The sequence below is a fragment of the Centroberyx gerrardi genome, chromosome 14, assembly GCF_048128805.1.
Source record: "Centroberyx gerrardi isolate f3 chromosome 14, fCenGer3.hap1.cur.20231027, whole genome shotgun sequence".
NCBI classification, from domain to species: domain Eukaryota; kingdom Metazoa; phylum Chordata; class Actinopteri; order Beryciformes; family Berycidae; genus Centroberyx; species Centroberyx gerrardi.
In genome coordinates, this window is record NC_136010.1 from 11,560,098 (window position 1) to 11,585,917 (window position 25,820).

Here is a 25,820-nt window from a genome sequence, read left to right on the forward strand (position 1 = left end):
AGAGAAAGCAAATAATATTTGTGGTGTGTTCTGAGGAAATTCTTACCGACTCAGTGATGCGCATAACAGCATGGACTGTGAGGCCATACATCTCCTCTCCCTTGACATGGTCAGTGAACAGCTTCAACATGGCTGATTCATCCCGCAGCTTTGCCACCTGCTGTACCACCCGCTCCCAGATCCCTGAAGAGAAAGACGGTCAAGGGTTAAGGGAGTTATTTTAAGTTCTGAATACATGGGAGATCTGTCATAACATGAAGTGGGGACAGTTTTTAAGGTCGTACCCTCTGGATTGGGGTCACGGTAGTGCAAATCCTCCATGCCGTGCTCCAGAACGCGCACCTCAAACAGGGGTCGGCCATCATGCTCGCCGATGCGGCAGCGGTAGCGACAGCGCTTGTTGGGCACACGCGTGCTCCAGTAGATGCGTGTAGCCTCATAGCCGACAGGGAAGATGGCAGTGGATGAGTGGAAGTTGGCCATCTGGGAGGGCAGGAGCTGGCCAACAGCGTGAAAGATGAGGCCACCGACACGGAACAGGTGGATGCGGTCGCCTCGCTGTAAGATGCTGGCAATCTGCTTGACCTCATCACGCTCGATGTAGACACGGCGGAAGACGGCAAAGGTGCTGAGCTCCTCTTCACTGGGGCCCTTCAGCTTGTGCTGGGTGCACAACATGGTCTTGTCCTTAAAGAACATGCAGCGTGCCCGGATGGCACAGGCAAAGTGGTACACATTGGGACAGCGCAGTCTGTTGCAGCTGTTGGTGGCACCTGTCTTCTGGCAGTAAGCGCAGCGGGTGCGCAGGCCACGACGCAGGGCCACCTCCACATTGATAAGGGCACCGCCCTGCGTCTCGTACACCTCAGTGGACCACAGGGCACAGTTGAGGTGCACCCACAAGTCCACGTCAATGTTAAGCAGGCGGGCAGGCCCATCTGTGGCCCCATCGCCTTCCTCGTGGCAGAAGCAGCATTTGCGTTTGTCTCGAGGCAGCTTTTCCGGCCGCAGAGTGATGCGCAGGCGCTCCATCAGCTCAGACACCTCACGGCTGTTCTCCTTCTTAGAGCCACCCTTACGGATTGTGATGACAATCTGAAGACGCTTCCAGCGAATTCCCTTCCACTTCTTCACTTTGGGTTGTACCACCTCCGCATCAGGGGAGAGAGGCCTGCGCTGCTTGATGGCCTTGGGGGAATCCTCCATGGTGGTGGGGGAATCCTTTGGAGGGTCTGCTGGCTCGGCAGCTGAGTCGTCCTCCTTGGCAGCAGAATCCAGACCATCTTCAGTAGGAGCAGCAGGATCAGCAGGATCAGGAACTGTGGAGGCAGCAGCTGGATCAGTGGCTGATTCTGGAGCAGCTACACCAGGCTCTGAACCATCAACTGGTTCAGCATCAGTAGGAGGAGCGATAGCGGCCTGCTCAGGCTCAATCTTGATCTGGACATTGGTGGGACTGGAGGGAGAGGGGGAGGGAGAGGCTGATTTTGTGGAAGGTTCAGCTTCACTAGTTGGAACTGGAACAGATGGGAGAGGAGGTGGAGGGGAAGGTGACGGAGGTGGAGATTCTTCCACTGGTATAATAGGAAGGTGGCGCACATCCAAGTCGTTCACATTGGTTGTGTAACAGTGCTGGACCGGTTTGTCCTCTTGCTCGGGAAATTCCTGAGAGAAAAAGTGCATGCATGAGATCTATGCGGAGTATTATACAAGGCTCTCAATGTAAAAAAAAGACCTTAATTAAAACAGAGTTCTGCAGAGATCTGTAAAGACTGACCTGTTTGATGAGTGAGAGAATGTCCACTTGTTTCTTCAATGTGCAGCCTGGTAGGGACACATCAAATTGCCTCAGCCACTCATCCTGACTAGGTGAAGCACTGTCCTTCACACACACAGCCCCTGAAAAACATCTTACCATTAGATTCTGTTTCAATCAATCGATCAATAAACTTCCAATAATGCTTAAGGACAACAGCTCAAGTATATGAGTGAGTGTCCCAAGAGGTGTTTATCTCATCACAAAATGACAAAAATGTTAATGTAGGACGAGTAAAAATTCTGTAAAATGATAAACAGTGTAATATAGATTATCCATGATGTCAGAAGTAAGGGCTTGCATTGTCATTTGCTCGACTATTTTCTCAATGCTCTAGGCCAGCAAAATATTGACTTTTAGTAGCCTGCTTGGGCAGTGATAAAAAATAGCCTATATTTGGTTGGTTTGTTTATGAAATGATAGGACAGAATGATTATCGTGTTGGAAAACACTTTCCTCTTTGCGGTCAAGCATGCAGAATGCCGACAAGGCGATTTGGACTAATTACATAGCAACCTCGATGCAGCCTTATTCTGTGAACGCAAATGTCCAATCGCAGACTAGTAGACCAAAATGCATGCTTTTCACTAGAGTTGTGGTTTATTATTATCCAATCATATACATGCATGAACATACAGAGCACAACACCAGTTTGACCATCTTGTTTATGTTCCCAAAAAATATCAGACAGCTCCCAGCTCCCAAAATCATAAGCCATTTTAGTCAGGAAAGTTAAAGGAGATTTTCATAAAAAAACTAAGAATACGGTGAAATGTTAAAAAACAGTGTGAAAATTAACACTGGTCCCAGGACGCAGGTACCTGATTGGTCGGGGCCTTTCCCGGGCCCAGCCACTCTGGGTATGCCAGGGCTAGGCGGGAAGGTCACCTCATAGGAAACTGGCATCCTTATGTTAAGCAGCTGGGCCATGGCCACCATCACATGGTTAAGATTCTGGACAAAAATCAGAGTTAAGAGTTTTTCTCAACTTTGCATAAAGATAAAGAAGGTTAAATAAGGTGCAGTGATAAGATGGGGTAGTACCTTGGCTGCTGCAGAGGACAGTGTGAAGGTAACCGCCACCTCGTTGCTTTTGGCCTTGTCCCAGTGGTTGGATGTGGAAACTACCTTGCCATCAGCTGCTTCAAATGGTTTGTTCTCTGGGAATGCTAAACATGTGATGAGAAAATGTGCATTCATCCATTTTGACAGTTTGCATTTCAGTTGGCGGTTGGCATTTATTTCTCAATAGAATGCTACTCATTTCTCAAGTGTTTGAAGGGTTTCTCCAAAACATGCTGATAAATATATGAGTGATGTTAGCTATTTTTGTGACAATCACATTTAGACCGTTGTCGGGTTTGTACCTGGGATGGCAGTGCGAGGTATGAGAGGGATGATGGGGGATATTGCTCTCTCTGTCTCCTCCTCTTTGGGCTCCCGGAGGCGAGGGAAACGTGGCGTTTCATCGCCTACGTTACTCTCAGGAGATGATGCTGGGATGATGCTTTCTGGAGCGTCCTCGTCATCACTCTCCATCCTGTGACAAAGATATTTCCTAAGCTTACAGCCACTCAGCAATATTAATTCCATGCATTTTGATTTACACAGGATTCAGATTATACTTTATATTATACCTGATGTCCTCATTCTGGTTATGTGGTGGGGTGGGGAGAGCTGCTAGAATGTCCACACTCTTCACCTCCTCTGTAACAGAATCTAGAGAGAAAGTGTATGGCACATTAATTTTAGACTAAATAAACAAGGTCAACATTCATCTAGGCTAAATCACTCATTGCTTACCCATAGGTTCCTCTGTGGACTCTGTCCCTTTCTGGCCCTCAGACAGCTCCTCCACAGCAGTCACCCCATTAAGCAGCTTGTGCTGTACTGAAGGTGGTGGTGTGGGGGGCAGGGAGGATGGGGGTGTTGGTGGGTTGCTGAGGTTACTCTGTAAAGACACAAGTCATCATAAAATGGCTTTGTTCTTCTTCAAGTACCATCATTGGACAGTCAAATGCTACAGACTGCCAAAGCCAATTATAGACATGCTGCAGTTTAGTGCTACCTTGGTGAGCAGCTGAGAGTAATAGTCTGGGATGTTGTCCAGCACTGCATTTCCAAAGGAGCCCTTGAGCTGGGCCTTGCCATTGGCTGGGCTGCTTCCAAAAGGGGCAAACAGGTCCAGACTGGCAGTGATGGAAGGTTCCATCAGGGGCAGCAGAGAAAGGCCCTGGATAAATGGTAATGATAAGGGTAAATGACCGTTAGTCTAAATGACAATTGTTACCAGTCAAACACCAATGGCCAAATCAATTAAGAAATACATTTATATTCTCCTCTGACCTGTTTCAGTTGTTTCATCAGGGCTTCAGCACTTTTTCCAACATCTTCCTTCTTGTTCTTCTTGCGAGAGTTAGGCCCTCGTTCTCCAGTTGTCTTATTAGTGCGCTTGGCCTTTGCTACAGGAGCCCTTTTTGTGATGGACTGTAGATCCTGTAACAGTCAACATGACATGTAAGGGTTTCTAAGGGAAACTTTTCCCCACCAACAATAGTATGATGAGAGTAAATAGCATAAATGTATGGAAGAAAAACATACCTCCATATTGCGTGGGGTCCCCTGAAGCTTTTGCTCCAGCATGGCCAATTTGCTGTTGATGTGGCCATTGATCTCATTGTGGATGCCTTCAGAAGGCCTCTGAGCAGCAAGCTGAAGGTTCTTGGTTCTCAGGAGTTTCTGGAGTAGTTGCTGTCCAGTCTCAGATCTGGCGCCTTGAGCCACAGGGTCTCCTGCCATGTTTCCAGAATTTACAAAGCTGCCAGAATTAACTGGCTCACCAGTGACTTCTCGCTTTATAGCCCCAGAATGAGCCTCTCCTCCCTCACCGTCACACTGAATCTCCCTTGGCTCCTGCTTGATGTTCTGTAGGGTCATCTTGCACAGTTGCCCTTCTCTAGAACCAGACTGTGTGTGAGGAACATGGCCCTCTATACCCTGTTGTTGAAGCTGTTGCTGAGCATTCTCACCTTGCTGTGGCCCATTGGGAGGGATTGGGGCTGTTTGAGATGCTTCACTGCCAGAAGTGTGAGGTTCTGCTTTCATTCCTGGGTAATCCAGTGGACTCTTGGCCCCAGGTGACCTGAGTGGAGATGCCTTGACATGGCTGTATGGACTCCCCCTTCCAGCGCCACCGTCAACTACAGAAGGTGAAGAGACGTGGGTTGAATGAGGTGTGCCTGGGGTGGCTGGGCTCATGCCCGAATCATGTCTCTGGACTGAGGGACCTCTTGGAGAGCCTGCATGGGATGGAGAGCCCTGCAAGCGGCCTGCTGCAGCTGCCATGAGGGCTTGTTGTTGGTTTTGGTTGGGAGTGGGTGGACGCATCCCCATTGCCTGGGTCACGACATGACGTTGTGGATCTCCAGGAGAGTTGGCCAGGGGCTGACGTGGAGACATGGGCCTGACCATACGCCCCTGGTCCATGGGGGAACGAGCCAATGGCACCTGGCCTCTCATAATCTGCTGTTGCTGCATTATCTGCCCTACTTGTGGCTGTTGTTGTAGCCCAGGGACCAGCATTCCCTGCTGCATCTGAGGAGCAATTCCAGGTTGTTGGCCCAACATGCCTGACTGTTGGGGAGTGCCCACTGCTCCTGGTTTCCCCATGGCTCCATATGGCATCTGCTGGCCTTCCATCCCTGGCATCCGTTGCACAACCTGTGGCACCTGTCCTGGTGGCATGTGAGGCCTCAACTGGCCTGGCTGGCCTTGGCCCATAGACATCCGCAGCATCTGGCCCTGTTGGAGTTGCCGCTGGGCAATCATGGCCTGGATGTGCTGTATCTGCTGGTTTGGGGGAAGATTGCGGAGCTGAGGGTTCTGGGCAATAATAGCCTGGATGTTGATGGGGGTGCGGATCTGTCCAGGTGGAACCCCAGGCCTCTGTGCCATCATCCCTTGCTGCTGGGCTCTCATCATGCCCATCATGGCCTGTTGTTTTTGCTGCTGAGCCATGAGGGCTTGCTGCTGTGGACTAGGATGACCCATCACACCAGGCTGCGGCTGGCCAGGGTGGTTCTGGCCCATGATGTGCTGCTGGATGCTGGGATCTTGTGAGTGCTGCATGACATTCTGACCAGTTTGCTGTTGTTGCTGCTGGGGTAAGAAATCCATCTGCTGCACTTCCTCCTTTACTGTGACCAAACCAGACTTGTCAGCATTGAGGGACCCCTGCCTCTGGAGAGAGAGTTGAAGTTGTTGCTGCTGCTGTTGCTGCACTTGAGGAAGCATGACAGTCTGCTGGTTTCCAACCAAACCTGTTTGTTGCTGAGGTACAGACTGTGGATTTGGTTGTGGTTGCTGGGCCATATAAACCTGATTTTGATGCTGCTGCTGTTGTTGCCGCTGTTGTTGTCCCACATCAGTTTGTTGATCTCCTGCAGAGCCTGGTTGGGCCATTTGATTGGGAGTGGAAGGCCCACTCCGTTGTGGTGGGGTTCTTGGATCAGGACTGAGAATCCCACCCTCTTTGGGGCCTGTGTTCTGGCTGTCCTGTGGAAACCCCTGCTGCAAGCCCTCAGTAGCTCCCTGTGGTTGGGGTGTGATACTTCCTGCTGATGGAGAGGAACCCATCTGTGGGGTGGAAGGTTGGGAGAGCCCTCCTTGCTCCTGGCTGGATTGATTGATTAAGCTTTGTGTTGGTTGTCTTTGCTGTGCCATCTGCTGCTGCTGAAGGTGGGCTAGATTCTTGGCAGCATTCTGCTGCTGCTGAGACACAAGCATACGCTGGGCCAGAATGTTTTGTTGTTGTGGAGTCAACTGGGCCTGGGGACCCCTGAGGCCAGGATGACCTGGAGATCCAACCATTCCCTGCTGGCCCATCATTACCTGAGGCCTCTGCTGCTGCTGCTGGGGTGGCCCGACAGGCTGGTTCCCCATGATCCCAGGTTGAGCTGCCATCATGCCCTGAGGCTGGTTTATGGGCTGGCCTCCCATAAGGTTCTGTGGTGGTGGAGCCACAGGCTGGCCTCCAGCCATTCCTTGGGGAACCTGCATCATGCTCTGCTGATTGGCCTGGTTAGCCAGCATTCCCTGTTGAGTGTTTGGTTGTTGTTGGGCCATAAGAGGGTTCCCCATCATACCAGGCTGTGGCTGTGGCATCATACCAGATTGTTGGCTTGGGTGTGGCATCTGCTGCTGGCCCATCATCACCTGCTGCTGCTGTTGGAGTTTTGCCATCTGCATCCTATGTTGAAGTTGTCTTTCTTGGAGAAGCCTGGGGTCTGCACCTTGCATTCCAGGCCCCTGTGGGAAGAACCCTGCAGGAGCTCCAGGAGGACCAGGGGCCCTGGCTCCAAGAGCTCCAGGAAGCTGGGGTTGGGCTCCTCCCATGAAGGGCTGCCCTTGGGGCATTCTGACAGGCATTCCACCTTGGGGTATCATCCCAGGGTGCTGGCCCATCATTGGAGTTCCCTGTTGGCCCATCATCATCTGGCCGGGCATCTTGGAGAGCATGTGAGGGGGGCCCTGGTTGGAATGCCCTGGGGTCAGAAGACCTGAGCCTTGCTGGTGCTGCTGCTGCTTGCTTCTGTACTCCGCGATAAGATTGGTGTGCTCCTTCTGCTGCTTCCGTACCTAGAACACAACAAATATGAACAGATATGAATTGGAATTTCAAGGAGCCACATGCCATTGATAGGGGACAAGTAAAGTTGGGAAAGTACATTTTTGAAGTTCTCCATATCTGAATCTTCAAAGTCTCCATACCTGATCAAGCTGTTTCTGGATCTTGCTCTGCTCTTCTGTAACCAACTTGAGTTTCTCTGCATCTGCCTCAGCAAACTCCCTGCCAGCTTTCTTAGCAGTGCGCTGCTTGGCACACAGTGCCTTGCGGGACTTGCGGTGAGCTCCAATCTGTTCCTCTAAAATCTTTAATTGCATCTGGAGTAACTGCTGGGTGTGGAGAAGCCATTCCTCATACTGGTGCTGTTCTGCATCATCTGAAACAGAAGAGAACAACTTTTGAGACATCCATAAAACAATATGAGGGAAAGCAATTTAACATATTTTCAAATGATTACACAATTTCACAACAAGAGACAGCATTAGTAGAACGTACTGATGATTCCTTGCACAAACTGGGGAGGATTAGGCCTTGTCTGGGCTGGGTCACTGGTTTCTCCCTCCTAAGCACAAAAAGAAAATATTAAAACAATCAACAAAGACAACAGACTTGAAGTTAAATTAAACAAACCATTTTCACTTTCACTGAAATGCGAGAAAGCATACCTTTGATGGTCCAGATGTAAGCTGACCCTGATCTGTGCCTGGGGCAGAGGCCAGCCTCTGGGCAAGCAGAGAAACTTGTTGCCTGGAGAAAAAGCAAAGCATACAATTTTGTAGCAATTCCTGCACCTTACTGAACAAGGGTCTGTAAGGGATATGTTTTCAAACCATGGTAAAATTTTACTATGGTGTTTTTTTTTTTGTTTGGTTTTTTTAACAGGGATATGACATTAGATAGTTCAACTGTAGAATCACTGCATACTAAGTCAAACACACTCCTGGTGGAGAAGGAGGGGAGAGCAATAGCCTAGAGAAAGCATCAGAAGGTTTGCAAAAATTTGCTTCATAACTGAACATGGTTTAAAAACAGTCATACCAGTAACACTGCCTATCCTGTAGTATGTCTCAAGTTACCACAATACGGTGGCAATTAAGTCATTGTTCCAGCCCAAACATTTCCAATATTAAGTCACATGCACTACAGTAAATTATGTAACATAACATAAAAAGTACCTGTTGATGCCAGGGGGAACACCCATTGGGTCCTGTGCCAACACTCTCTTGATACCCTTGAGTGCCACCATCTTTGCTTTGGCAATGGGGTCAATGATGTCATCAGTAACAAATTTGTCTAAATCTGTGACAAATGAATAAAACGAATAAATAAATAAATCGGATAACAGTATGGGAAAAAGTATGGAAAAAAACACAAAAAAAAATCACATAAAACAATGACAGTGACAGATAATGGTGCCTACCTTTATCAGGGAAGAAGTTGTTGGCCAGAGGTGACTGTTTGACCATCTGTGGTTGCTGCTGCTGATGATTAAGGCCTGGATGGATACCTCCAGGCTGCCCCATCCTCATCATGGCTTGCTGCTGAGCCATAGCCATGTGAGGGGGAGGTGCCATTCCAGCTCCCATGAGCCTTTGTTGCTGCTGCTGCTGCGGCTGCAGAATATGCGGAGGACGGGGTACCATCCCTGGCTGACCCATCATTCCCTGGGGTGGTGGACGGTGGTGTTGGGGCAGCATTATCTGCCCAGGTGCCTGTGGGTTAGGTTGTTGACCTGGGATGCCAGGCATATGAGCTGCCATCCCTCCCTGATGGAGGGAGCTGAGCTGCTGCTGCTGCTGCTGCTGTTGTTGCTGCTTCTGCAGTTCTTTCTTCTCATGCTCCAGCAGATCCTGGATTAGAAGAGGCAGCTCACCATCTAAAGAGCTCTCCACCTTGGCCAGGTCCATGGCAGGGGAGTGCTGGCCCCCTACGTCAGGTAGCCCCAGCGGATCATCTCCTATATCTGGGTGTGGAGTAGCTGGAGGGAAGGACAAGGGATCAGCTTGGCCCGGCAGAGGGTATGGAAGCCCCCCTAACCGAACAGAGCTGAGTGAAGCTGACTGGTTTTCTGGTTGTGTTGGCTTGGCTGATGGTGTGGTCCCACCAAGTAGCATGGACACAGCCTCTCCCATTTCATCTTTCACCACAGTCTGTCCTGGCTGAAGCTGAGGGGTCAGGCCTCTATCCTCTAGTTTGATTTTGATGGCACCAGCAGTTTCTGAGGAGGGTGGCAGTTGGGAAGCAGAGACCCCTGCAGTAGCAGGGCCTGTTGCGAGTGAGTTCTGTCCTGGCTCCACCTTGGGTTTCTCTTCCACTTTAACGAGTGCAGATCCAGAGGAAGATGAAGGTGCTTCACTTTCTGCTTCAACCAACCGGAGCTGGTCCGAGAAGACATCCTTGGGGTCTCCTTGGTCCAGTTCAGGGTCAGTGTAAGCCAGCAGGTCAAACTCATCACTGTTGAGCAAGTCATCTAGATGTGGATCAGTGGTTTCCAGATTGTCCAGGTTGCCCAGGTCATCATCTCCTTTGTCAGGGTCCAAGTCCAGAGCCAAATCATCCTCATCCTCTACACCTCCATCTCCAGGGGCATCACCTAATCCCTCCAGATCAGGCTCTGGAAGTTCCACACTGGTGTCTACCGTGGCAGCCTGGGGCGCTGCAACTAGGCTAGGTTGTGGAGGCTGATGCTGCTCAGTGCTAGGAGTGTTGGGAGTGGGAGTAGCTGCCTGGGGCTGTTGTGATGCAGGGCCAGTAGACTGCTGAGGCAGTAAGATGGATAGCCCACCCTGCTGTAACCCCAGCTGTGAGTCACTGCCCCCCTCTGCTTGCATGTCACCAGACTGAGCTATGGGATGCTGCTGAACATAAGGTGCTGCCATTTCCTGCTGTGGGACATAGAGACGTGGTCTGGGCTGGGGCCCTCGGGGCATGAACTGGGGGCCCAGGGGTAGTCTCTGGGAGTTGTGCCTCAGCTCAATGAACTGTGGTGGGGGTCCCTGCCCCATTTGCTGCATGGCCTCTCCTCCAGGTCCTGGCATCATGGCACGAGGGTTAGCCATGTTCTGGATTGCCTGTATGTTGACAGCAGGGTTGAGATGGTGTCTTGCACCCAAAGCCTCCATGCCAGGCTGGGGAAACCTCCGTGGACCCGGAGCCTGGCCCTGCCACTGAGGAGAGAATGGTGGACGGGCATACATGCCCTGAGGTTTGGTGGGCCCTGGTGCCCTGAAGGACAAAAACATACAAAAGAAAAAACATCATGATCGATGAAAGCAGAGTTTACTATAACATTTTTGTAGATGTATGGGGTGGGACTAATTTTGGTTCTGAGATCCAGGTTTGCTCCTGGGCTCATTGTATTCCAGTTCCAGTAGTATTGCAATTTAGAAATGGTTCTTATTTGGATATGACATACGGACACTTGCCCATATGTAATTGTAATTGAGCAATAAGACCAGATGCTGAATTTTCCTTATATTTACATTATTCTAATTGTGGGGGCAATTTCCCAGTTGTTGGGGGCCACCAAATCTAAATGGACTGCACCAAACACTGGAGATAAGTGTGGCAGACACTGAAAAGTCTTGCATAATTTCACAATGCATGTCATTCTAACATTAGAAAGTGTTTACCTTAGTGCACTGGGATCCATGATGGCAGGTGTTCCTGTAGGTGGTGGGCGAATGAGCTTGTCATCCATTCCACCAGTAGCCGTGGGCATCTTCCCTGCCAAAGCAGCCTGAGCTCCAGCAGTAGCAGTAGCAACACGATCCTACAGGAAGAGTAGCATGGTAAAACAAAGATAAACAGCAGCAAAAACCAAGGTAAATGTACTTTTTTCCCTGTATTTGTAATACTCTATTCTTGATTTGTTGTTTTGCTCGCACCCTTCCACAGGGAGGTCAAACCACAGAGTCAGCTACAGAATAGCATGCCTAATGCGGAACTGCTAGGAATTCATGGAAACTCCTGCAATGATGTTGTTTTTAAGGTTTCATAGCATACTGCTTAATATGTACCTGTGGATAAGGTGGCGGTGCTCTGTGGGCCTTGTCTTGTTGAAAGGCTCCCATTTCTCCTCCAGGCCAGCCGGGGGAAGCACTGCCAGCAGCAGCAGCCTCCTTCTCTTGTCTCATGGAGTTTCTCTGCATTTGTTGTCGTATTAAGAACTCCCTCAGTCTCTGGCGCTGCAGAGGAAAAGAGGCACCATTTAGTAGCACACCTTGGAGCTAGTAAAGGATGATTATTCACTGACATGCAGTATAAATACCTGTCTGTGCTTCTCCAACTCAGAGGGGCTGAGACCCACTAACGCAGGATCCTGCACTGCTGAAATGTCAGGCATTTCTTGGGTGCCTGTCATAGCTGGCTGATGAGGCGTCTCTGGAGGGCGCACAGCTGTGGGATCTTGACACCCAGAAGGAGGTGGCACCCTGGAATTGAAGTTGTCTGCCCCCATAGTCTGCTGAGCTTGTGTCTGAGGTTGCTGTATCTGAGCCTGAGCCATCTGAGCCTGCTGTTGGGTCATTTGATAGCTGCCCGTGCTGGGGCTGCGGCTGAAAGGAGGAGGTGCTGAAGGCTTCCCAGAGAGAGGATCCCCCATAGGATTGGAGGTGGGAGGGGGTGGAGGTGGCTGGTTTGGATGAGGTGAACTTTTGTAATTTGGGGTTCCCTCTGGGGCAACAGAGGTGGAACGAGGGGGCTTGTGGAGAGCAGCAAAAGGGTCTCTAGATTGTGGCCTTGAGGGCGGTTGAGAGTAAAGGTCCGGGGACTGGAAACGAGGGGTAGCAGGAGAGTGGACTGAGAAAGCATCATTGGAGAGGCCTCCAGGAGTGAGGGGAGACTGAGAGCTGCCCTGGGACTGGGGGCTGGAGGGCACTCTGGGGATGGGTTCCTGTTGGGATACAGGGTGTCTCTGGGGAACAGGGGAGCAGCTGTCTCCTGACTGCGGTCTTGGAGTGAGGGGTGGCTGGCCGTAGGGATCAGAGTAAGGGGTGGAGGGAGACTGCCTGTAGCCTTCAGAAGGGTGGCTGGGGGAAGCTCCGGGATGAAGTGCCCCACCCTCCCCTTGGTGCATCCGTGGCGTCATAGGTGCCTTGAACAAACCATCCCCAGACTCCATCATCCCAGCAGGGGAGCCAGTGGCTAGGTCAGGTCGTCCAACTGAAGAAGAGCGGGGAGAAGGTGCACTCATATCAGCCCTGTACTGCCCCATGCTTGCAGGTGAAGAGGCCACTGCAGAAGGCGATGGGGATGAACCATATTCTGGCCGCCCCATCCCTTGCTGGCTTCTGAAAGGGTCTCCATAGTGGGTAGTGTGGGGTGGGGAGAAGAGAGGTGACTCCCCAGGCCCAGCACCTCTTGAACGAGGGCTTTCTGGGGGTCCTAGGGACTCCTGAGAGCCTTGCTGTGATTGTGGTAGGTGACCCTGTTGCTGCTGCAGCTGTGATCTGAAGTAGGGGTCAACCTGCTGGGCCCGTCGGGGGGTTCCAGGGGTCCCTGGTTGCATGTCGAATGGGCCGAGGCTGGCCGGCCGTCCCTGAGGAGGACCCTGTGGGCCGGAAGCGGGATAACCTGAGGAGGAGGCCTGTAAGGGGCTGGCCCCAGCCTGGGAGAAGGGTGTGTTGGGGTGGGAGTGATGGTGGGGGGACTGAGGAGGCAGCTTGGCCAAGGGATCTGTCCGGATTTCAGCTGACCCCGGGGTCTTGACAGGTCCATCCGGGAAAAAGGCAGAGGATGATCCTGAATCCGGAGGGAAGGGGAATGGGCTTTCTGCAGAGCTGGGCTGGGAAGAGGTGGAGACAGAGCCTGAGGGTGGAGGGATCTGGAGGTGTAGACTGGGCCGTTCTGCCTTCACACGCCCTGGCTCTGTCTTGATCGGCCTGCACACCTGACTCTCTGCCTGCTGTGAGAGGAACAGAGGGGAGTACAGAGGACAAATGAACAGGCTGCACAAAGACGATCGTCTGCTACATTTCATTCATCTTCATAATATAGGTTGATGCTTCAACTCACCTTCTGTGCCTTGTTGATCCGCTGAGCTGCTCGGTTATCTTTGGCCTTTTGCTAAAGAGAGAAATCAGACATTAGAACAAGTATTAAAAGACTATGACAAGAATATTTCACTTGAATGTCACATAACACAAAAAGTACTGTTTTGTTCAATGGCAGACATCATACATTGTTTAGGCTGAGCTTGAATGCGAATCCCAAATTGATTGAGGTAAATAAAAAAATATTAACTGTTATCAGTTCATACCATACTTTTATTATGTTTTATTATGGTGTTACTCTCAATACCCTTGACTCCAAAAATTGCATACACATCACACAACTGTAAACTCTGTATGTGAGTGGCTGAGAGGTTGCAATGATATAGCGAAACTCAGGTAGCAGTGTGTTTAGTTCAGTTTTCCGCAGAACAGAAGCAGTTTCCAGTCATCAGTGTCCAAAACCTTTGCCACACACAGTTGAGTTAAGAGAAACAGGGGTGAAGTTAAAATTAATCTTTCAATCGCTATAAGACATTTCTCTTATCAAGTGACAGAACAACTTACCAGATAAGGAACCTTGTCAGCAGCTGATACTTTCCTCCAGATCTTCATGATCTGTTTACACCGACTAGCCCAGTCTGTGATGGGGGCAATAGAGATAATCTATTATGTCTATTCATGATATAAACCTAGACTTTGAAAAAGCATGACAATATGGAATAACTTTAATATGTAAATATTGGAATATCAATTCCTCCACACTCACCTGGATAGTCCTGCTTGAGCGTGGGAAAGTTGGTGTTGGCGTAGAGCACAGGGGAAATGGTTGAGAGTTCTCCCAGCTCCTCATCTTTCTCCCATCGCTGAAGACTGCGCTGGTTGTAGGACAGCCCGTCGCCCTCTGCCTCAGTGGGGGTAGGTGGGGTGGAAGGGGTTGCTGGGGTAGAGGGAGTGGCCCAGGGGCTCTCCTCTCCCCCATCTGGACTGAACAGCCCTCCCCGGTCCCTATAAACACACCAGATTGGAGGGTATTTACTGGGCTGGGTATTGTCGAGGATGTCACGATACAATTTGATTTTAATACTGTGGGTCACAATATGATACTTCACTCAGTATTAATATCATGTACAGTATTTATAACTGAAATTTGCATTGAATACATACAATTCAGCATATAGAGTATGTATAGAGACTATATAGAGTATGCTTTTAGTATTGTGCTACATGATTATTGCATTAATTATATGGATTAGGGGACACATTGAGTCAATTATTATCATTATTAAGGTAGATTATATAATTTCCATTACTCTTTATTAACTAAACTAAATGTAAACAATGCATATTTCTGTGTGCTGTAAGGCAGTTGAAATAACTGTAAAAACATGTGGCAGACTCTGGCAGTGCACCACTCTTTGTGCTCTAGTGGGCTGAACTTAAATATGCACACAAGTAAACTGGAGAACTGGAGGCTTTCCTTCTTCAAGCATGGTCCACTATACCAGTACTCATAGTTCTTGTATGACTGTACAATCCAAGGAGGATTGAAGGTGTTCTGAAAGTCAAAGACAGGGCCTACTCCTTATTGGGTACTATATGTATGGCGTTTCCCATATTTTGTCCACCCACTTTAGTTTAGTACTTCTCAAAGTTGCAGTGAAACAATCACTATAGTGACACATCCAGGAGCAGAGTCTTTACAAATGTGAAAAACAAAACCTGCTCTTATGTAAAATAACGGGGTTACACTTATCAATATCAGGACTAGCATAATCGATTCTAAATTGAAAAAATAAAATTGCAATGTAATCGTGTATCTGCTTTTTCACCCAGCCAAGTATTGTTGATGAATGAATTGTTGCATAATCACAAATTAAAAAAATTTCTGAAATGAAATACACTTGGGGCAATGTAGTATTGGTCCTACCGCATGTCAAAAAATGGCGACTGAGAGAGGCCAGGGAAGGCATCCATCATTCCAGCTGAGGGCAGGGACCCTGAAAGAGATTTTCCATGTTTGAGTCACAAGCCAAACTTCTCTGAAACCTAACCAGTGATTAGACTGTACAAAAGCTCTCAATCCTACAACAAATATGGTTCTGGGTTTCAAACAATTTTCACAATTTGATCATCTGTAGGCATCCCCTGGTATGCATACCTGAGAGGAGAGGTCTCTGTGGCAGAGCACTGCGGTTGAGCTCTCCCTTACTGCCCTCTAGGATGGGCCTCATGCCCCCCAAAGAAGAGCTCTCTGACACTCCCAGAACCTTCCGGAAGAACTGCTCAGAGTCCTGACTCTCCACCCCTTGTGGAAGACCTGGAACATATAGCATGTAAAGTAGGATGTAAACATCTGATATCACATAATTCCCTGAGTGAATGTAGCATATCCTCATAAAGCATCCTATCAGGAAACTACCTTCACTTTTCTCTGCATCAGAGCCATGAGGATCAGTTGAAGCCTGGTCCTTCAGAGATGAGGATGGCGCAGAAACTCCTAAAGAAACATGGAATTTTAAACCAACCCACTAATCTCCAATGGCCAAAATATCAGAATACTGACCAGTAGTCTCTTTCAAAACAAACACTCACCTGCACCTTCTCCCTGAGCCTGAGGTGCCTCACCCCCCTCCTGCTTGAGAGACAGAGAGGCTTCTACTACCCGATCCTTGGCATCAGCTGAGGACAGAAGCGCAAAGGTCACATACTCTGTACCGACCATTTCCACACACAGTGTAACAAATCATTTGGGAGAGGCTGCATCTGTTGCAGGTCAAGTTAGAGGTCTTACCCTCCGGGGCAGAAGTTCTGATCCCTGACAGTGCTGGCAGTGAGGGTCGGACAGGGCACGCTCCTGGCCTCTGCACTGGGGGCACCATGACAGCTTTCTTACTCAAGTCCATCAGTGTCTTTCCGAAGAAAGCCTCCTGCAGCGAATTACAAACATTTAAGATATGAAAGTTATATTACTGGGTAACATAGGTTTCATAGTCGTTTAAAGTGTGGAGTACAGAGAGACCACACACCTGGAGATAAGCTGGAAACATGTCCTCAAGTTTACTCTTCTTCCTGCCCCGCCGTTTCTTGGCCTGTTCCTCACCCTCTACTGGTTTGGGATCCATTATGTTGTCCGTGTCAGGGTGGGGTCCTATAGAAAAGACATTAAAGACATAAAACTTAGTTTCTCAAAGTAAAGACATTCACATGAAACAAAGCCACCACAATCTGGGGTCACCCTGCCACTAGGGATGGCAGGGTAGCCTAGAAGTTAGAGACTGTCCCATAGCGAGAATGTCCCAGGTTCAATCCCAGCAATAGCCAATATGTCCTATCAGAATGTCTTCAAGCAAGGCACTGAACCCCTGCCTGTTGATTCATTGCAACTCCCAGAGAGCAAATTTGAGACTTGTGGAATTGTTCTATTAAAATGTTTCAATACTGGATGAAATGAGATTAAACAGTCTACTGTTGTCACTGACCGTCCTCAATGGTTCTCTCTAATGGCTGTCCATCTAGAGTAGTCTCTCCAGCCAGCTGGGCGAAAAATCCTTTCTTCATCCGTGTGTGACACTTCCTCTGTCGCACCATGAAGCCTCCAATCCCTGGTACAGTTTCAGAATGTAAAACCATATAACTGCTCAGACACATACTTTTTGCTTGCACTATGCAAGTTGTTTTGTCAAATTTTTCAAACTTACCAGGTCTGTAGGGTTTCCTCTTTCTTTTCTTGCTATCTTCTGTCTCCTCTGCCCCCCCTTTGAGACCATCACAGTCAGCCATGCCATCAGTGCCACCGTCTGCACCCATGTCCCTCTCAGCCCCACCTTCTCTCTCTGGGCTCCCTGGGTTCTCCATCTTGGGTTCACATTCCATGGGCTCCCCACAAGCTAGACATACAAGACAACACTGAACTCAGCCAAAGTTCTGGTGGTTCCTAAAATATTGTTCATACACCAATGAATGAGAAAGGGTACCAACCTTTGCCCTCCTCCCCGTCTCCTTCTACCTCCTTGAGCTCCATTCCGTCAGGGCCTCCGTCACCACACAGGGTGCCCAGACGGGAGCGGCGCTGCCGTCTCTTGTGCAGGGGAGACATGGAGATGCTGCGCAGAAGGGACATGCCCGACTCAGTCAGCCACACACCCTCCAACCGGTAAAACTGGGGCTCTGTAAAGCACATGACATTTGCAAATCTGAGTGATCAGTAACAATTCATACAACAGACAACCATGCAGAATTTGGCTGTGATACAAAACACAAGTAGAATCCACTAACCTGGCTCTTTGATCTTTATTGAAGCCATAATGGCTGACTCCACTACTGCGAACAAAGGTAAAAAGCAGGCAGAGAGAGGAAAGAAAAATCATGTCATCAGTAAACACATGAATATCCTTTGTACACTTCTGAAACCATTTTAACTCTTAAATTAAAACTGAATGATGTTCTGCGACTTACCCACGGGTTTGGGAACATAGGGGGTGCAGGATGTGCATGCGAAGCCCTCATCAGAGGCTTGCTCCACCTCATCCTCTGTGTACAGACTCTCACACACAGCGTGCACCCATCTACACAGACACACATAGAAATACATTGATACACAAACTTCTTCTCAACTAACAAATCGCACCGCATATCAAAGATGTTATGGAATAATTCATGATATGAATTCTACATAAATAATCCATTCCCCACTAGTCTTCATTAGCTGTGATCTAATGAACACCCACCCGTCGCTCTGTCTGGTGCGTGTGTTGTTCTAATGAGCGGTACCCACCGATCGCAGTGCTGGCACTGCAGCAGCAGCTCCTCCTCCATGAAGTTCTCTCTGCATACCGGACAGGTGACGAGGCTGGCACAGGGGCCACAGTGGGTGTAGTTGTTCTGCCACTCGCAGTGGAAACCCGGTGAGTTAGAACCACACTGCACACAGCACACACACCTGCACAGGAGCAGTGAAGCACTATAAATAAATCTTTTCACAGGTATTGTATAGGATTTCAAAGGTACAGAAGCTAATGTGAACAGCAGTTTTTTGTTGCTACAGAAACAAGAGGCAGAGAACTGGGCCTCTGAATTGCTAATGCAGGGCTGAGGCACGAACATTTTACATAATATGCAAATTTGCATGGATTCATTTCCATTTGACCCCATTCAAAGCTACAAGGCTGAACGAAGCATCATGGTCCAGGAGTTTTTTTTTACCATTTGCATTTCCAGCCGCCTTTGGGTACAGTGTGCAGGGGCGGGTCCAAGCAGTACGTGTGGTAGCTGACGTCACAGTCGTCACACAGCAGCAGACGGGAGGGGTCCGAAGCCTTTCCACACACCTCACACACAATACATTCCAAACAGCGCCAGCCCTTACGGAGCATCATCTTGGTGATCTATAGAAAAGAAGATTATATGTTTAATCTATCTGGTTGAACATAGTTTCTAACAAGTTGGTGTGAATGGCAAAAATCAAGGTAAACTGATTGTGCTTACTTTGCTGTTCACACAGTAAGGATGGTAACACTGGGCACACTGAGCACAGGCCAGCAACTGCCCCTCCACACCCTTTCCAAAACTGCCACACACAACACACATGTCCTACGATAAAGGAGGGATAGTAGGAAGAGAAAATGGAAAGAGGGGAAACAAAGAGTCCATTTGTGTTACAATCAACACAGTGACATCTGTGGTTCTTGGCACGGCAAATGCCACAGGGTAACTGGAAATGTCAAAGTATAAGGAGAGCTGTACCTGGAGCAAGACAAATTTATCAGTGTTTGAGAAGAGAACCACAGTGTTCTGCATGGTGTCATCTTCCTCATCATCTTCCTCCTTATTTACTCCAGTCTCTGTGGTCATGCTTAGCTGTGGAGGAAGGTATACATTCAGTTACAAACAACATGCCCAACATAATTAAATCATAAATTATGACAACAATAATTATATGACAACACTATAATTAAGAGAATGAGAAAAAACATCTGAATGGCATGTTAATTACAGCTCACCAAGAAGGCATCGATGCAGGAGGCCATGGCTTTCAGGCGTGACCTCCCACCACGACCTCTCCCTCCACCACCCCCTCGAGGTCGCCGTTTCCCAGGGAAACTACTGCTCCGCCCCTGAAAGCAGAAGGAAAACCATTTCACTGTCAGGTCATGTTACTGGTAATGGTTAGAACTGACAATGACATACAATATAATCATAGTACTCCCATGTCACACGCATTTCCTAGATTACAATATACACAGCTGACTGGTTGTGGCTGTCATTTGATTATAATCACTGTTCATTTATTACGATTCACCTGTTATTTTCCTACCAAGATGGCTGTGTGGTGATGTAACAGAATACTATGAATATGAAAACAGTAGCTATGCTATAATGTCAGTTGGTGAAGCGAGCTCACACTGCTGACATCAACCACCTTGTTAATGGTGATGTTACCTGTTTGACCCGTGAGCGTCCCGGTGATCCTCTCCGCTTCACCTTCTCTCTGTCGCATTTGAGGGGGTCAAAGGGCAGTGAGTCATCAGTCTCAGTGAGCAAGTTATCGCCGCGTGAGCGACCAACAGGCACAAGGCCGAGTTCCATGGACAGATGAGAATCGGGCTCTCCTGGGGAGCCCAGAAACCCACTGCTGCTCTCATCTCCGTGGCTCATGTTGGACATATCATCCAGCAGCAGCTCCGGCTTAACCTCGTGCTCCTGTGGCTCTTGCTTGATCTCCATCTGCCCCTCTCCTTTCATTTGCTCGTCGTCCTCTTCTTCATCCTCCTCCTCCTCGTCCTCCTCTTCCTCCTCCTCAGAGTGAGGTAGCAGCCTCCCCTCCATGTCCACAGCAGAGAGGGACTCCTGTGTGTCTACTGACAGAGAGGCCGGAGGAAGAGAAGAAAAAGGAGGAGGAGACCCAGGGCCCTGGCAAGGACTTCTGTCCTGCTGATCAGCCTTGGTCACTGCCGTGGGCACAGGTTCCATCTCTTCCACAGAGGCAGGAGGAGCTGGTGACTTTGGTGGAGCCTGATTGAATGGTTCAGTAGCAGGCATGTCTTCAGAGCTGCTTTTTAATAACTCAGGTGAGGTTTTTTGCTCCACTGAGGGCTTGGCCTCCTGCTTCCCCTCCTCCTTGTTTTCAGGGCCCTGCTGCGACACTGGTGTTGGTTCTACCTTAGGATTATTAGACTGAGTCTCTGCCATGGAGTCCTGAGGAGGGGTGGCTTGGGCCAGCTGGCTGACAGCCTCTTCTGCTCTCTCTTCAACAGCAGGTAGACAAGAGGACCCCTGTTCTGTTGTTCCACATTCTTCTTTTGGGGTTAAGGAATGCATGGTTATTAGTGTTATCGTTCATAAATCTATCATTAGATACACCATCATAAAAAAAATCAACTACTGCCTTGTGTTCATTTCAAAAGGCATGTTTTATGAAAATGTGTAATCTCTGTTATGTGTCCTGTGTTTACCTGTAGACGGTGGAGCAGTGGGCACCTCAGAGGTGGATTCTTCAGTTTTTAGCTGCGGTTCCTCCTCCATGGTGCTCTCACCAACCTCTACTGTCTCAACAACTTCAGCCTCTAGCCCTAAAGTCAAAACAGACCAATTAGCTTACACAAATACACATGGGACATACAAACACCAATCACATTCACCTTCTAGTCTGATATAAATCACGAATGGCAAATTTTGTAAGCTTTGTCTTGTGTTGAGCGTGACCCAGACTTACCCAACTCCATAGGTGTCTCTTTGTCAGCCGTGGCCTCAGCCTGAGCTATCAACGCCTCCTCTGATTTGCCCATCTGTCCTAGTGTCACCTCTGATAAGTCTGTCTGCTCTATTGTCACCTCGTCCGCATCTGTTTGGATTGTCATCTCCACCAAATTCGTTTGGCCTTCAGTCTCCTCAGATGCCTCTCTGGTTTGCATCTCCGCTGTGTATGCTTGAGTGACAGGCTGCTGCTGAGCTTCCTTGCAGAGCACGCAGATGCATTTGTCTTCCGGAGGCTCCGCCAACGAAGCACATTCACTGTGCACCCACCTAAGAAGAAGTTGAGGAGAGATTGTCAAGGCACGAAAATGTATAAAAACACAAGGTAAAACGCCCACACAATCAAACCAGCCATCTACCACGAAAGCTCTTGTGCTGGCTTCATGAACTGACCTGTGGCACATGCTGCAGCACTGTAGAGCGACAGATGGGTTGGCAGCTTTACTGCAGACGCCACACAAGGAGCTGCGGTGACGCTGGCAGCCCTCACACACGGCGTAGTTGTCGAACCACTGGGCCGAGCCTGGCAGCACCAGTCCACGGACGCCACACTCCGTACACACACGACACCTCTGGCATAGCACAGATGATGGGGACAAAAGGTCATCCACATATCAAACAAGCACAAACAAACAGCTCACTTTCAAATGTCAGGGTAAAGGAAAATGTTTTTCATTGGAAGCTTCAACAAATAATAAATTAATTTGGTTTCAAAATAAATGTCAAAGCTAAGGGCTACTCTTACAGAGGTGAATGAAAATTGGGGCTTACTCTGCATTTCCAAGGGTCAGAGGGTAGAGAGTCCATGGCTGGTTGTAGACAGAAGGTGTGGTAGCCCTTATCACAGGCATCACATACCAACATCTTAGAGTCTTCTCCTGGTTGTCTGGGGAAATGAAGAAACAAGATAATGCTCTTCAGAAATGGGAAATAAAACTTGCTTTAAACAAAAAAAAAAAAACAATGCAAATACAATGCAAAATGTAAGGCAATGCTTTTGAATCCCTTGAATGGGACAAAGTATAGGAACATGAGGGTGGACTTACCTGCAAGTCTGGCACACTTTACACTCTGGGCACTGCCATCCTGCCCGCTGGATGGGCGTGGCACCAATCTCCAGACAGGCCGCATGATAATGCTGGCCACAACCCGTACAGAACAGCAAGTCCACCAGCTCCCCCGCTGAGTCACACACTGCACACCAAGCCTCTTCGCCTGCTGTACAAAACATACACAATTGAGTGTTAGGAAAATGTCCAAATACGGGCTCGTTCACACTGTTCCAGTTTCTTCGAACTGCCAGCATCTTTTTTTTTTTTATTTAAACATGAAAGTCAGTTGGAAAGGTGCTACACCAGGCGTCTTTTTAGGCAAGGTTAGGTTTTTAGGTTAGTTGGGTTTTTTTGACCCAACTAAACACAACAAAGAAATGAGTTTCACAGTACATAGGCAGCCGACAGTTTATGACAACAACAACCAGAATAAAATGGAGAAAGTACAGGAAGAAAAGTTGGTAGTAGCCAATATGCTGAACATATAAAGACAGTATGAAGCACATCTGTTGTGTTGTGGGAATTTCTAGTAAGTGTTTGAGATTTAGACTTAAGCCCTGTTTGGTGATAGTGGCGATTGGTCATTATGGTGCACATCACGTGACCCAAAACTGGAATAGTGTGAGCTTGCTCCAAGTAAGGATTTTATAATTTTGGTGAAGACGTCTGGTTTTCTTACCCAGCTCCTCTGCCTTGTCTATGTGCTCTGGACAGAGGAGGGCCAGCTGCTTCATGGACTGGAAGGATCCACTGGCCGCCGAGCAGGGAAAGTGGTAGAACCGTGAGCAGCCCTCAGCGTGGCATCGAATGGTTGCACCCAGCCTTTTGCAGTATTCGCAAAGCTGAAACAAACCAATGGTTAAAAGTGAGATTTTGAGAAGCCTACTGTTATTCCCTGTAGCCCCCTTCCCACTAGCCTCCCGTCTATGGACAGACCGCACTTACCCGCTGTGTCCCTGAGATAACGGCCTTATCCACGTTCTCCAGCTCTTCATTCTCCATCCGTTTCACTCCCTCCGACCACACCGCACACCAGTGATGGACCCAACAACCCCCTATTCATAATGAAGCGTATATATCATCTCAAACAAAATTTAATGAATTCTCAACTCCACATCTAATTGCTTTATTTCTAGTACATGGAACAGCATAATTCATACAATTGTTTACCTATTGTACATTGGAAAAATGCAATGGTATAAAGTTTGGAGTCCAACCTGAGTCATCGAAGAGTGCCGCCAGACAGGAGGAGTCGGAAAATCCAATGGAAGACAGGTCATCGTTCCCAGGCCCTGGCAGTGGGGAAGCCGAGGGCTCGAGGCTCGGCCGCTCGGAAGATGGCCCAAAGTGTCGGAGTTCCCGTTGTCCATGCAGGCTGCGCTCCACACAGTTACAGAGAGCACAGGCCCTAACGCTCTCTCTGTACAGCCACAGACAAAGTAGTTTAAACACAAGCAGGGAATGGGTCTTTTGATGTTTACAACAACAAGCAGCTTCTCTGGAGACAGACCGGTGCATGTGTGTGCACAGTAGCCTTTCTGATCTTTATGAGGAACTTACATAGATGTGCTGGAAGTGGCTGCAGTAGCATCAGACACTTCCTCTGCAGCAGGAAGGGCCTCAGACCCCTCCTCAGAGGAGAGAGGCTGCTTTGCAGGGGCGCTGTCATCAGCTAGAGAATGGAGAAAAAAAACATTTAAAAAAAACCTAACTAGAAAGCAAACAAAATTACAAAAAATATATAGGAATTGGTTGTCACCAAAACTCACTCACACTAAAACTGTTTTTTAATATTGAGTTATTTGCCATGGGAAAGTGAAATAATAAATCACCTGACTGACACTGCCCCTTCCCCATCATTTTATTTTAATGCCTTGCCCTTTCATATTTCTACCTGCCTGAGTTCCAAACGTGAAAAGTTGCTACAATTTAGCAGTCATCTCCCTTCCTCTGTTCTCTGCTACTCTAATACTTCCCTCCTGCAACCTTTCCTGACAGGAAATCTCTCTTGTGGGAAAAACACAGAGCAATCTTCTTTTCAGCTATATGCAGTTTACTTCAAAATTTGAGGCAATGTACCCCCAAGAACAATCAATTTTCTGAAGACCTTTTATTTATAGCAGAGGGTGTGCACATTGTGTTATTATTCATCTTGCTGCTGACAAGATGACATATTTATCAAAGATGAAGTGGGGACATGGGGGGGAAATAAAAACAGAACACATTATATTACCTGTTGGTTCAGAGTCATTCTCTTCGCAGTTTGATTTCTGCTCGTCCATCCCCTCTACTGATTTTGACCTCCTTGAGAGAGATCTGCAACGTGAAAGAATGAAAAGAAGAAACTTTGTTAATGTTAATTAGAAGAAAAGTGTAAAAAAATATATATATATATATTTATGGCATGCAAACAATCTGCGGACATTTTATTTGATCACTCTGAATTAAGACATGACTGCTCAATCATTCCATCATCACTGTACAAAAGAAGGATCCAAAAATAGTATGAAAAATATAAATTATAAAATACATCAAGTTTAGATTCCCATTATGGTCGAACAGCTAATTGTTATGTAGGCCTACACTTAACATAACAATCTAGCAAATAGCATGATTCATTAGCCAAAATATGTTTATATACAGAATAGAGGAAATCCCTAAACCTATCTTCCTTTGCCACACAAAACTATGCACTAGCATCCCTACCTATTCAAAAGCACTTTACACATATAACCATGTACAATCTATTGAATGCAACCAACTAAATATGGTTGTTACGTCTTCAATTTAGTTGATTTCCTTTCGACGCGTTAATCTGACTAGCACCAATGCAAAACGAGCTTGCTCGCAAACTCATGAAAATAGCGCGAGGGTAACAAGACACAGATCATTCAGAAAATCGCTTTAACCGTTCAAATATTTCTTTACCCAGCAATGCATAATCCAAACGGGTACAGCTACTGTATGGAGTACACAAAATATAAAAACTGAAATGTTGTTTTCATAAATAAAACAACCATAAAACGGGATACACAAAGAAAATACAACTTCCGTATAAAGAACTTCCTGTTGCAGCGGTGTTCCTTTCGTGCTGAACCCTTTCCATTCACATAATAGTTCCGCTAGTAGAGTCATGCCATTGACAAAAACACTGTATAATAAACAATAAAGGACTCTAAACATTTTATTTCCCAACAACTGGTAATATTTAGCCACACCATGGCTCTTTTAGTGTGCCTACTTAAATGCAATTTACATCCGATATTATAAGGCAATACTAATTCAATTTCAGCATTCACAAATCGGCATGTTTAACGTATGGCCTGAGACAACCCCACTGTTAATGTGACTGAGTCTCTCCCAAAGTTAAAAAGCAGAGAACCAAGAGAGTCATCCGGGATGCGATACAGATACAGACTTGAGATGCTCTATTTGCAATGAATGCGAGACCGACTTTGTAGACTCGCGCAATCTTTATCTGAACTTTTAGATCCGACTGAGATTTACAGAAGCGTTATCGGCTCCATACCAGAAAATGTGTCCTTAAACAGACAAAATCATCCCGTGTGCTGTAACAGGCA

The 25,820-nt window shown here is 47.8% G+C and overlaps 1 protein-coding gene across 1 annotated transcript in view; it reads right to left on the bottom strand.

Moving 5' to 3' along the window:
* The window catches only part of kmt2d (lysine (K)-specific methyltransferase 2D), a 32,326-nt gene that overhangs the window by 5,195 nt on the left and 1,311 nt on the right, over nt 1–25,820 (bottom strand). Inside the window, exons 2-50 of the mRNA XM_078288018.1 lie at nt 24,473–24,555; nt 23,800–23,911; nt 23,457–23,659; nt 23,185–23,294; nt 22,919–23,081; nt 22,234–22,405; nt 21,959–22,073; nt 21,581–21,759; nt 21,147–21,457; nt 20,887–21,003; nt 19,874–20,730; nt 19,435–19,548; nt 19,178–19,291; nt 18,920–19,024; nt 18,638–18,819; nt 18,210–18,374; nt 17,891–18,000; nt 17,711–17,755; nt 17,414–17,602; nt 17,134–17,322; nt 16,915–17,037; nt 16,462–16,583; nt 16,227–16,362; nt 16,028–16,114; nt 15,855–15,932; nt 15,594–15,752; nt 15,363–15,432; nt 14,202–14,440; nt 14,000–14,073; nt 13,458–13,508; nt 11,713–13,347; nt 11,462–11,629; nt 11,075–11,214; nt 8,863–10,667; nt 8,618–8,741; nt 8,108–8,189; nt 7,938–8,004; nt 7,586–7,818; nt 4,418–7,453; nt 4,163–4,312; nt 3,885–4,049; nt 3,620–3,767; nt 3,454–3,535; nt 3,184–3,356; nt 2,861–2,985; nt 2,638–2,770; nt 1,778–1,899; nt 285–1,665; nt 47–183 (exon numbers count right to left, since the gene is read on the bottom strand). Coding sequence (XP_078144144.1) covers nt 47–183; nt 285–1,665; nt 1,778–1,899; nt 2,638–2,770; nt 2,861–2,985; nt 3,184–3,356; nt 3,454–3,535; nt 3,620–3,767; nt 3,885–4,049; nt 4,163–4,312; nt 4,418–7,453; nt 7,586–7,818; nt 7,938–8,004; nt 8,108–8,189; nt 8,618–8,741; nt 8,863–10,667; nt 11,075–11,214; nt 11,462–11,629; nt 11,713–13,347; nt 13,458–13,508; nt 14,000–14,073; nt 14,202–14,440; nt 15,363–15,432; nt 15,594–15,752; nt 15,855–15,932; nt 16,028–16,114; nt 16,227–16,362; nt 16,462–16,583; nt 16,915–17,037; nt 17,134–17,322; nt 17,414–17,602; nt 17,711–17,755; nt 17,891–18,000; nt 18,210–18,374; nt 18,638–18,819; nt 18,920–19,024; nt 19,178–19,291; nt 19,435–19,548; nt 19,874–20,730; nt 20,887–21,003; nt 21,147–21,457; nt 21,581–21,759; nt 21,959–22,073; nt 22,234–22,405; nt 22,919–23,081; nt 23,185–23,294; nt 23,457–23,659; nt 23,800–23,911; nt 24,473–24,521 — 14,646 coding nt within the window. The 5' untranslated portion in view covers nt 24,522–24,555. The remainder of the gene's footprint in view (nt 1–46; nt 184–284; nt 1,666–1,777; nt 1,900–2,637; nt 2,771–2,860; nt 2,986–3,183; nt 3,357–3,453; nt 3,536–3,619; nt 3,768–3,884; nt 4,050–4,162; nt 4,313–4,417; nt 7,454–7,585; nt 7,819–7,937; nt 8,005–8,107; nt 8,190–8,617; nt 8,742–8,862; nt 10,668–11,074; nt 11,215–11,461; nt 11,630–11,712; nt 13,348–13,457; nt 13,509–13,999; nt 14,074–14,201; nt 14,441–15,362; nt 15,433–15,593; nt 15,753–15,854; nt 15,933–16,027; nt 16,115–16,226; nt 16,363–16,461; nt 16,584–16,914; nt 17,038–17,133; nt 17,323–17,413; nt 17,603–17,710; nt 17,756–17,890; nt 18,001–18,209; nt 18,375–18,637; nt 18,820–18,919; nt 19,025–19,177; nt 19,292–19,434; nt 19,549–19,873; nt 20,731–20,886; nt 21,004–21,146; nt 21,458–21,580; nt 21,760–21,958; nt 22,074–22,233; nt 22,406–22,918; nt 23,082–23,184; nt 23,295–23,456; nt 23,660–23,799; nt 23,912–24,472; nt 24,556–25,820) is intronic.